This window comes from Moschus berezovskii, chromosome 10 (genome assembly GCF_049115385.1).
Source record: "Moschus berezovskii isolate FMDL1 chromosome 10, NW_MosBer_1.0, whole genome shotgun sequence".
Taxonomy (NCBI): Eukaryota; Metazoa; Chordata; class Mammalia; order Artiodactyla; family Moschidae; genus Moschus; species Moschus berezovskii.
The window spans coordinates 77,865,278-77,878,038 of NC_142469.1; the positions used below are offsets into that span (position 1 = coordinate 77,865,278).

At 39.1% G+C, this 12,761-nt stretch overlaps 1 protein-coding gene across 1 annotated transcript; it reads right to left on the reverse strand.

Moving 5' to 3' along the window:
* Positions 1-7,332: 7,332 nt before the first annotated feature.
* Positions 7,333-8,376, reverse strand: LOC129561318 (trace amine-associated receptor 4-like). The gene has a single exon (XM_055433881.2). The coding sequence runs from the start codon at positions 8,374-8,376 to the stop codon at positions 7,333-7,335; it is 1,044 nt and encodes a 347-aa protein (XP_055289856.2).
* Positions 8,377-12,761: the final 4,385 nt, after the last annotated feature.

Genomic DNA, 12,761 nt, shown 5'->3' on the forward strand with positions numbered 1-12,761 from the left:
ACTTCAGTCGTGTCCAACTCTTTGTGACGCTATGGACTGTAGCCCAGAAGGCTTCTCTGTCCATGAGATTCTCCAGGCAAGAATGCTAGAATGGGTTGCCGTTTCCTTCAAAATGCTGGCAGTCTTCTCTAAATCCCAAACCTGGCTAAATTTTCCTCCTCCATACTTCCTTAGCTTCCTGCAGTATAATTGAGTGGTGACGGATCACAAGCTTCTTAAGGCCAGGATTTGTTTTATTCATCTCGGAACCCCAGGCCCTCAGAGCAGCACTTGGTACATAGTAGATGGCCAATAAATGTTTAAGGAACTGAGTGGCTTTTAACAAAGAGAACAAAGTGTCCATGGCAGTCACCATGCTCTTGAGAAAATGACTACTCTGTTCAGCCTCAGTTCAGTTCAGTTCAGTCGCTCAGTTGTGTCCGACTCTTTGCGACCCCATGAATCACAGCATGCCAGGCCTCCCTGTCCATCACCAACTCCCGGAGTTCACTTAAACTCATGTCCATCGAGTCGGTGATGGCATCCAGCCATCTCATCCTCTGTCGTCCCCTTCTCCTCCTGCCCCCAATCCCTCCCGGCATCAGAGTCTTTTCCAGTGAGTCAACACTTACACAACTGGGTATAGATAATACCTCAATAGAAGATCTATTTTGGACTAGGAATAGGATGGGATGATTCACTTTTTATATGGACTGGCCTGGGAAGAGCATGTGGAGCTGTTTTGTGAAACAACTGAACTAACATTCATGGGACACCCTTTGAAAATTACAAAAGTCCTCCATTGAGGTAAGAAATGATAGTGACTGCAGTAGAAGCTTCTACCTGCTCCTTCATTTCTTCTCTATTTAGCTTGGCTCCTAGTGGGGAAAAAAAAAATGCTAGGTGGTCTACAAAAAGGACCACCCCAGGGCCTCAGACCCCAGTTTCTCGCTGTTAAGTAACACATTTTATGTGATCTTAAGGAGAAAAGATGGCAATGGCAAAGGCAATGGCAAGCCACTCCAGTACTCTTGCCTAGAAAATCCCATGGACAGAGGAGCCTGGTAGGCTGCAGTCCATGGCGTCGCTACGAGTCAGACATGACTGAGCGACTTCACTTTCCCTTTTTACTTTCACACATTGGAGAAGGAAATAGCAACCCACTGCAGTGTTCTTGCCTGGAGAATCCCAGGGACGGGGGAGCCTGATGGGCTGCCGTCTATGGGGTCGCACAGAGTCGGACACGACTGAAGTGACTTAGCAGCAAGGAGAAAAGAAGTATGTGCTGAATGAAAGGCTGCGCTTCCTATTCAGCCCCTCAGAATCAGCAACCCAAATATCTGTGCTAAATTCCCAAGGAAAAGAGGCTGTTCATGGGAAGCAGATTATGAAGTGCTCTTGTCATCATAAAGTGATCTATTGCCCATCAGGCCTGGAAGGAGGTCTAACTTGGTCTGAAATCCGAGGAACTATTCCTGTTCTTTTGATTTTCCAAAAGAAGTGCCTTACCCTCCAAATACTGCCTTCAGGATTATGGGTGAAGAAAATCTTCTCCTGAAGGACTACATTACTGCTCTCAGAAGAGAATAAACTAATTCTCTATTAAACATCTTAATGTCCCGTTTTGATTTCATATACTGTACTGTGATAACAGTAATTTGCTGAAACATCTCAGTACTTAAATATGTTATATTCAAATTACTAAATTACAAGTACTAACTTTGGGAAGCTATGAATGTTCAATAGAACATGTAGATCAAGAGGGTATTGGGGATTTCCAACTGAATAGAGATGTTGTTAAAGGTGCTTTAAAATAATGAGTAGTTTCCTCAATAGATACACTGAAGCAAGGGTAGATTCAAAAAAAAAAGTTTCACGAAATCCTTAGGATTTACCTATATGAATATTGGAAACCTTAGGATTAGCTGTACTGCATAGACATGTGATGTCATTTTACCAGGTCAGAGAATGGGGGTGGGGGGGATTGGTTAACCAAATATTCTGATATCACTGCAAGAATTACTACAATCAAATACACACTTATTTGTAGCAAATACATACATGCTAAAGGTAACAAGTTTTCTCTTTGCAATTTGCCAGTGACTTTTGGTTATTGTTATGAAAAACAACCTTCAGTTCAGTTCAGTTCAGTCGCTCAGTTGTGTCCGAATCTTTGCGACCCCATAAATCACAGCACGCCAGGCCTCCCTGCCCATCACCAACTCCCGGAGTTCACTCAAACTCATGTCCACAGAGTCGGCGATGCCATCCAGCCATCTCATTCTCTGTCGTCCCCATCTCCTCCCACCCCCAATCCCTCCCAGCATCAGAGTCTTTTCCAGTGAATCAACTTGTCGCATGAGGTGGCCAAAGTATTGGAGTTTCAGCTTTAGCATCAGTCCTTCCAATGAACACCTAGGATTGATCTCCTTTAGAATGGACTGGTTGGATCTCCTTGCAGTCCAAGGGACTCTCAAGAGTCTTCTCCAGCACCACAGTTCAAAAGCATCAATTCTTCGATGATCAGCTTTCTTCACAATCCAACTCTCACATCCATACATGACCACGGGAAAAACCATAGCCTTGACTAGACGGACCTTTGTTGGCAAAGTAATGTCTCTGCTTTTTAATATGCTATCTAGGTTGGTCATAACTTTCCTTCCAAGGAGCAAGCGTCTTTTAATTTCATGGCTGCAATCAGCATCTGCAGTGATTTTGGAGCCCCCAAAAATAAATTCAGCCACTGTTTCCACTGTTTCCCCATCTATTTCCCATGAAGTGATGGGACCAGATGCCATGATCTTTGTTTTCTGAATGTTGAGCTTTAAGCCAACCTTTTCACTCTCCTCTTTCACTTTCATCAAGAGGCCTTTGAGTTCCTCTTCACTTTCTGCCATAAGGGTGGTGTCATCTGCCTATCTGAGGTTATTGATATTTCTCCCGGCAATCTTGATTCCACCTTGTGCTTCTTCCAGCCCAGCATTCCTCATGATGTACTCTGCATAGAAGTTAAATAAGCAGGGTGACAATATACAACCTTGACGTACTCCTTTTCTTATTTGGAACCAGTCTGTTGTTCCATGACCAGTTCTAACTGTTGCTTCCTGACTTGCATACAGGTTTCTCAAAAGGCAGGTCAGGTGATCTGGTATTCCCATCTCTTTCAGAATTTTCCACAGTTTATTGTGATCCACACAGTCAAAGGCTTTGGCATAGTCAATGAAGCAGAAATAGATGTTTTTCTGGAACTCTCTTGCTTTCTCGATGATCCAGCGGATGTTGGCAATTTGATCTCTGGTGCCTCTGCCTTTCCTAAAACCTACTTGAACGTCTGGAAGTTCACGGTTCACATATTGCTGAAGCCTGGCTTGGAGAATTTTGAGTATGACTTTACTAGCGCGGGAGATGAGTTCAATTGTGCAGTAGTTTGAGCATTCTTTGGCATTGCCTTTCTTTGGGATTGGAATGAAGACTGACCTTTTCCAGTCCTGTGGCCACTGCTGAGTTTTCCTAATTTGCTGGCATATTGAGTGCAGCACTTTCACAGCATCATTTTTCAGGATTTGAAATAGCTCAATTGCAATTCCATCACCTCCACTAGCTTTGTTCGTAGTGATGCTCTCTAAAGCCCACTTGACTTCACATTCCAAGATGTCTGGCTCCAGGTGAGTGATCACGCCATCGTGATTATCTTGGTTGTGAAGATCTTTTTTGTACAGTTCTTCTGTGTATTCTTGCCACGTCTTCTTAATATCCTCTGTTTCTGTTAGGTCCATACCACTTCTGTCCTTTATCGAGCCCATCTTTGCATGAAATGTTCCCTTGATATCTCTAATTTTCTTGAAAAGATCTCTTGTTTTTCCTATTCTGTTGTTTTCCTCTATTTCTTTGCATTGATTGCTGAGGAAGGCTTTCTTATCTCTCCTTGCTATTCTTTGGAACTCTGCATTCAGACGCTTATATCTTCCCTTTTCTCCTTTGCTTTTCTCTTCTCTTCTTTTCACAGCTATTTGCAAGGCCTCCTCAGATAGCCATTTTGCTTTTTTGCATTTCTTTTCTTAGGGATGGTCTTGGTCCCTGTCTCCTGTACAATGTCACGAACCTCTGTCCAGAGTTCACCAGGCACTCTATCGATCAGATCTAGTCCTTTAAATCTATTTCTTACTTCCACTGTATAATCATAAGGGATTTGATTTAGGTCATATCTGAATGGTCTAGTGGTTTTCCCTACTTTCTTCAATTTAAGTCTGAATTTGGCTGCAAAAAAAAATCTTAAGGTAGGTGAATATGTTGCTCTAGCTACACGTGACCAGATTCTAAGCTTGTGACTATATTCCATTTGGGCTGGAAGAATGAGCCTATTAATGATTTATTTTAAAGGAAAATCTCAGTCTGCTGTGGCTGATTCATGTTGACGTATGGTAGAAACCAACACCATATGGTAAAGCAATTATCCTACAATTAAAAATAAATAAAAACCTCAATCTGTTAATATATACAATAGTGAACAATATTTCTGTACAACCACACTTCTCTATAAAGCACTTGTACTACTGAGGCATTAGGAAAGGAGAGACTTAATTTTTAGCCTCAGGAAGTTCACTGTATGAGCATGAAATTTGTAGTCTGAACGTTGCAGGTGTTTCTGAGCTGGTCAGTCATTTTCCACCGTGTGGCTCGTCTGGTCTTGTCCTCAAGTTTCCCAGCACAACGTTGTACACATATGACCAAAGCCCATTAGAACATGTTTTCAATTCAGTTCAATTCGTTCTTTACAAGTGGACTTTTCCCCCATCTTCCTTGCCAAGTGAAGGACCCCCACTGTCCAGTATCCTTTATCATTGCTTCTTTCTGTGAATTTGAGGAACTCCCTCCCATTTTCCTCAAAGTTTCTCTGCTTTGGTTATCCAGTGAATACATCCAAAGATTTTTATTGGAAAGGAACTATACCAGTCACTGTGGGATACAAAGATGAATAATATAAAGAGTCTTGCACACAAGAAGCTCATAATCTACATGAGCAACCAACACATTTGTGCATACTTAACTCCAGCACTGGTGGCTCAGATGGTAAAGAATCCACCTCTGGTGCAAGAGACCCAGGTTTGATCACTGGGTCAAGAAGATCCCCAAGAGGAGGAAAAGGCTATCCTCTCCAGTACTCTTGCCTGGAAAACCCCATGGACAGAGATGCATGGCAAGCTACAGTCCATGGGTTACAAAGAGTTGGACATGGCTGAATGAATTAAAAAGCAGAGACATTACTTTGCCAACAAAGGCCCGTTTAGTCAAAGCTATGGTTTTTCCAGTAGTCATGTATGGATATGAGAGTTGGACTATAAAGAAAGCTGAGTGTCGAAGAATTGATGCTTTTGAACTGTGGTGTTGGAGAAGACTCTTGAGAGTCTCTTGGACTGCAAGGAGATCCAACCAGTCCATCCTAAAGGAGATCAGTCCTGAGTGTTCATTGGAAGGACTGATGTTGAAGCTGAAACTCCAATATTTTGGCCACCAGATGCAGAGAGCTGACTCATTTGAAAAGACCCTGATGCTGGGAAAGATTGAAGATGCGAGAAGAAGGGGACAACAGAGGATAGATGGTTGGATGCCATCACCAAAACTCAATGGACATGAGTTTTGGTAAACTCTGGGAATTGGTGATGGACAGGGAGGCCTGGCATGCTTCAGTCCATGGGGTCACAAAGAGTTAGACTTGACTGAGTGACTTAACTGAACTGAACTGAATGACTAAGCATGCAACTCCAGTACAAAGCAGGAGGCAGAAGAGACAGGACTGGGGCAGTGAAGGGGGCAGGGAACATAGAAGGAAGATGTCAGCTACATTGAATTTAAGATCTTATTGGGGCACACAAAAAGATCCTCCTCTGGTAGTAAGAAATAAGAAACTCAAATTTGAGGGAAATGATAGGACTGAAAATAAATATATTTGAGAGAAATACATGGAGAGGTAGTAATTGAAGCTGTGAGGCTAAATAAGGTTAGAGCAGAATTTCTCAACATGGCACTTTTGAAGTTTGGGGACAGATAATCCTTTGTTGTCAGGGAGGCTGTTCCAGGCACTGTATGATTTTCATCAGTATCATTTACCTCTACCCTTGAAATGTCAGTAGAACTCCCTCAATGGCTATAACAACCCAAAATGTCTCTAGACTTTGCCAAATGCACTCAAGGGGCAAAACTGTCCCAGGCTAAGGACCACTGGGTGAGGAAGACAGTAATAGTGTGAAGAGTGAAAAGATCATAAAGGACACAATTAGATGAAATAGGTTTCTAGGGTAGGAGAAGGAGGAGAAAAGCAAAACAACACGGAGAAGAGACAATCACTGAGGCAGTAAATATTAACCAAACCACTGGGGGAGGGAAAGAACTTCAGTTTTGTGAATGAAGCTTAATCTTAGTGAATAAAATGTGCACACATAGCCAAAGAGATGTCCACAGCACTTGTATGTATACACGGAGTCCATGTGACTACATAGATCAAAAACATATGTTAGAGAAAGAATACGTTCCTAAAATCCTTCTTTATCCATTCTGCTCATTTAATGAGACAGTCCAATTTTATCAAACTGTTGCAGAAGTCACTCGAATTCTTTTTTAAGAGATTAAATCAGAATCAGTAAAACTGGAAGCAACCGCAGCTGCTTCCTTTTCCCTTTCCATGTCATCGCATGCTCTGTAATTCAGCCTCAAAGTGTTCTCAAGCTCTCCCCATTCTCCCAAAATGTAATAATCTTGGGAAAGACTCAGATAAACTCCACATGGCTATTAAAAGTGTGAAGTCCAACTGTCTCCTCTTTTGATGTTTACAGGATAGAAAGAAGATCCCATCTGACATGCCAAAGGAGTGAAAATCTAAATCTCTAATTTTGGAAATTCGGGAATCAACAAGTCTTGGGAGAGAGTTTCTTTTTACTGGAGGTGCCTCCCCTAGAACCCCAGAAATTGACCACTTTGGGAACTCTGGTATAACCAGAAGGCTAGATCTATTGATTCTACCTAGGTAGGTGTCTATTACACCAGCTGGTTGCTCAGATGGTAAAGAATCCACTTGCAATGCAGGGTTCGATTCCTGGGTCAGGAAGATCTCCTGGAAAAGGAAATGGCAACTCACTCCAGTATCCTTGCCTGGAGAATTCCATGGACAGAGGATCCTGCAGGCTATAACCTATGGTGTCCCAAAGAGTCTGACACAACTGAGTAACTAATACACAGGTGTCTATTACACCAACTGGAAGAATATCCTTGTCTCGTCAATCCACTCCCTTACCTCTAGGGTGAAAGAACATCCAGTTTCCCTAGCAGGAAAGAATCGTAGAGAATGGAGAGCATTGCCTAAGCACATGCAGGAAATATGTTTAGGTTGGAAGAGTCAGGGTGGAAGATCATTCCTGAGACAATTGTCCTCAATGCCTTGCGAAACCAAGGATAAAACATACCATATATAATGGGATTGAAAGCGGAATTAAAATAGCCCAACCAGAGAAAGACATTGTACAAATCTTCAGGCGTTGTAAAATTAATGAAAGGGTCTGTGATTGTCAAGGCAAAAAAGGGCAGCCAACACAATACAAATACTCCCATGATGACGCTCAAAGTCTTCGTGGCCTTGCTTTCTCTTTTGGTGGATGCCTTCATTTGGCTTTCTGACCCAGTGTGTTTCATCATAGAACCTGTGCCAATTTGCTTAGCGTGCTTCCTGGCTACTGTGAAAATATGTATGTAAATTCCCACCATTACCGTCCCAGGGAGAAAGAAGGCTATAAAGGAGGCCAGCACCCCCCAGAGCTTGTTAAAGATCAGCACACATAAACCTGTACAGTCAATGGCTGCAACAAAGTCTTCTGCACCAATTATGTTTAATTCTGAGAACACCAGGCCAAAAGCAAAAAAGATGGGAATAGACCAACTGATGAGTAGAAAGACTCCTACAAGAGAGATGGTAATTTTGGTGACATAATGTAAAGGGTCACAAACAGCATAGTAGCGGTCCACTGAGATGAAGCAGAGGTGAAAAATGGAGGTGGTACAGAGCATGATGTCACAGCAGCTATGGACTTTGCAAAAGAGATCTCCAAAGTACCAGCAGGACTCAATGGACCGGATCATACTGAAGGGCATGACTACACAACTCAGCAAGAAGTCAGTGGTGGCCATGGAGAGGATCAGGAAGTTGGTGGGGGAGTGGAGCTGCTTGAAGTGGGCAATGGAAATGATCACAACCAGGTTGCCCAACATGGTCATTACTATGGCACTGATCATGACAACATACATGGCACAGGCACTCAGCCCAGACCTCATGTTTCTAGGGCATGAATTGTTCACCAGAGCAAAGCAGAATTGTACTTCTGAAGGGTTCCAAAGGTCCAGTGAATTCATTGTCTTTGTCTTGTGGGTACTAAGAGTCTTTTGCAGAAATACTGTGTTTCTCTCTTTCCTGTGAAAGAAAGAGGAAAAACAATAAAAACAGTGCAGCTTTTCAGAGAGGGCCAACTAACTACACTTTCAATCACGGGATAAGCTCCCTACTGACCATGAGTGCTGCTTCCCAACTTTAATGTGCATATGAATCAGTTAGAGATCTTTTCAAAACACATATTCTAGTTCTGGAGTGGGGACTAAGAATCCGCTTTTCTCACCACTCTTGGGAAATGCCAGTACTATTAGTTTAAGGACCATCCCTTGATTAGAAAGGGACTAAATACAATTAAATGAATATTGTCACCCAACGTCTAAATAACCCAGTTAAAACCACCTAAGTAATCCAGGTAAATGCATGTTCTGATTGTACCAATATGTTGTCTTTACTCAGGATTCTGAAAACATAGGCAGATCAGGAATTTTCCCTGTCCCACTTTTATTAATCAATTTGATTTACTGGATAATTCCCCTCAAGAATTACCAGGACCTTGGGAACTATTCTTTAATGCTGAGTTTAAAAAAAAATTGTGATCTAAAGATTATGCATCTTCTTCTATTTTTTTAAATTTCTCTTGTGAATATTTGCAAATGTTTTGGATCTTGCCATTTAATACATACTCTTCAATTAATAAAATATTTTTCTCTTCAATGTGGTCAATATAGATTTCAGAGTTTAGAACAATATATGTAACTAAAAATACTCTAAAGCCTACAAGATTATACAGGAATTGCCTCAAAAGAGGAGTGGGAAATATTTCAAATGATAGATTGTGAAATTCTCTGGGTTGTCTCCATCCATTTGGCAGCTACATTCATTCATAAACTCACATTCAAGTTGACATCATCTTGTCCACAGACTTTAAGTCTCACCTTGGTAACGAAATCTGGCAGATAGGGCGCTCATTGATTTTACTTTATGTAATTTATACTGTTAAAATGTGAAAATAACAGGACTGACTCATCTGGAGTATGACAAAGGTTTGACTTGTTTTTCCAGTGCTAGGACTGGATGTGTAACTCTGATGACCAATGACAAACATTCATGAGATCAAAGGCCAGGTTGGAGAATGGAGTTTAGCCTGAGAATAGATTAAGACTCACTGGTCCATTGGGAAAATAAACCCACCAGCAAGTCATTGCCAGATTGACTTGGAAAAGGTACTAGTGAGAATACATGTAACTTTGAAAATAATATTTACATTTACAATACTTGCTACCATAGCTTAACAATTTTTTCCAGTGTGCATTATTTGAAACCTTAATATTATGGCACATTTTATTTGCTCTGGGGATAGTGAATTAATTTCTTAGACTAGTATTTTTCTTAAGATATATTTTAACTAAACCATTCCAGTATTATGCAACTGAGTTGAACTTGAGAAACCGAAATGTAGAGAGTAAAATCTGAGAGACAAAGACTTATTCAACTGTTTTTTAAACTGCAGAGTATCCAGCAGTATACTGAGTATCCAGTATTATTTGATTACTTATCATTTTGGATCCTAAACTCTGATACTGAATATAATAAAATCTTAAATACCTAATCACCTTCTTTAATAAATGAACTTTTAAAATTATTTTTATCCTTTTTACTCTTGTGAATTAAATTTTTTTTCTTTAATTATTTTAAAAATTATCTTGAATGATATCTAACAATTACCACAAAATAACTTATACATTTGTCACTAATGGGCTTCCCTAAAGGTAAAGAATGGCAACTCATTCCAGTATTCTTGCCTGGAAAATTCCGTGAAGAAAGGATTGATATAATTTAACCTCCTAGGTTTGTAAAGTGAATTTTTTTTTAATTTTGGAAGACAAGTTATGAAACAGCTGCTAGAAATTAATAGTATTATTTCATGTTTCTGATGAATGGTTGTGTATATTAGAAAAATATTTCAACATTTAAGTATCATATTAAGACAAAAGGCACATTTATTTTAAAAGTTAATACATGGAAGATTTGTTAAGATAATATCAAAGATAATTAAGCTTTTATCTTAAGTTCTTAGTTAAAAGTTGCAAAATAAGTAAGCAAATGCAAGTATAACTACTAGTCTACTGCTTTGTTATAAAAGAAAATAGTCCCAAAAAAAAAAAAAGGAAATATTAAGTGCACGGGATTTTATTTAAAAACTTAACAAAGTAAAGATTCCTTTTCGTTGAGATTCACCTCCAGAAAAGAATTTTTAAAATAACAATTTTTAATAATGCAAAGTTAAATCCTCTATGCATCTGACTTTTATCAAGGGACATTGTTGTTACACCTACTTTTTATTTTTAATTACTGACATTTCAAAAAAGGATCAAATTAATGACAACACTGTAAAGAATGGCCTAAGGAAAGTATAGAAAATTGTTAATTTTACCAGGAGGTAAAAAGAAATATTTACTAGCGGTTCTGGAGAGAAGCAAAAACTGTATTACTTTTTAGTTCAAATTTCACTCTTTCAGGGAAAAAAACACAGAATGGATAAACAGACTCAAGGACACTGAAATAATAATTTTGAAAAATGTAAAAGTTCCTCAGAATTTCAAGGAAAATATAAAAAAGAAATTATATAATAATTTTCCTCAAGTATTAAATATTTAAAATTCTATTAATATATATGTATTTTCCTCAAAAAAGAAGGAAAATATCCAACAAGTTCAATAATATATTGTAAATGAAATGGAAGAAATAAGGAGAGAACTTATATTTGCTTTATCAGGAATGATTTTTCTCCTCTTACTGGTTATGAGGCTTAAACACTCCACCTCTGAGACTGTTTTTCTGAAAACAATGATTTTATCTTGCTTTGCTCTATCTCACTCAAACAATAATTTCTTAGGTGAGAGAGGTTACTTGTGAATTAGATGTGAGAAATGACTGCTGCGGATTTTTAGAATTGCCTCTTTAGAATTCCAGTGATTTTTAAAAAATGATCCAAATTTATTTTTATAGATCTTATACTTTGTAGAATTTGTAGATTAATATTTTAAGTTTGGTTCTTTGAACTTGAAATAAACACATACATACATATATAAGTACACATATCTGATCTTTTCTCTCTCTTAAGATACTCTTCTTTTGCTTATCAGAATTTGTTTGGCTATGTTGTTAATTTGGAGCTAACATGGTTGAAAAGTGATTTATTTGTTGTGCTAAGGTTTCTTACCATGCAAATGAGCCTTCTGCTTCACCACTCTCTGCTGATTTTCCCCCAGAAAAGTCACTTAGGCCTGAGATTTTTATTGGTAGGCTCCTGGCAGTCTGTGTTGTCATCAGTATTTATACACAAAATATGCCTCCTGTGGCTGCATTACCTGGGTTCTGCTATTCATAGGAGTGTTCTTTAACAACTTCGGCATGTTGTCAGCAGAAATGCTATATCGAGTCACCAGAGAATTGGCTCTGCGAGAATAAAAGTTTTGTGTTATCATCTCCCTGACTTCAAAGGGGCACCAAGAACTAGCCTCACACAAGACAAAAGTGGAGAAGACTGAAAGTGGGAGAGGAAAGGTGGGAAGGAAGAAGGAAGGAAGGAGTTAAAATCCAACAAATGCTCACTATACTTATTACCAAATGCTGGATGTTTTCAAATAGTGAGTTTTTAAATTCTTGTGAAAGTTTGACTGATTTATATATCTTTTCCTTTTGCTGCCATGTATAAATCAGTCATACTCATTCACACTGCAGTGCTTTGTCTATAATTTTCTGAGCCCGAACAAAAGGGAATAAGAACCATGCTTCAAACCAACCAAGCAAAAAGTGAAAATTTCATCATCATGTGGGTATTTTCATAGTCACTGGGAGAAGATGTATCCACTAGTGTGCCATAGTTCCAATGGTGCACTAAGCTTCAGGGAGTTTATGATGATAATTTTATTATCCATCAAACCACAGAACTGTTATATTTTAAATACCCAATGCTTAGAGGGTATCAAAGCTTATTTATAAAAAATAGAATCAAATTAACTATGTTTAAATTAACTGGTCAAAATTAACTTTTACAGCCTCTAAGGATTTTCATCATAAAATGAATAGGAATGATAGGAAAACACTGTTTTCTTTACACATTCATCTGGGTTTTATAAAACTTCTCTTTAGAAATTTCCTCCCAGGTAGATGAAGCAAATCAACCACATAGTATTAAAATAGTTTGTGCTCAGTTTAAAAGTAATCTTTGTACATTGTCATTTTCAGTATTTGTAACATTTAAGGGAAGTTAGCATTAGCAAGCCACTCCAGTACTCTTGCCTAGAAAATCCCATGGACGGAGGAGCCTGGTAGGCTGCAGTCCATGGGGTCGCTACTAGTCAGACACGACTGAGCGACTTCACTTTCACTTTTCACTTTCACT

Bases quoted from the DNA above. Each gene is read 5' to 3' on its own strand.
- LOC129561318 (XM_055433881.2), bottom strand. From the start codon at position 8,376: ATGAATTCACTGGACCTTTGGAACCCTTCAGAAGTACAATTCTGCTTT.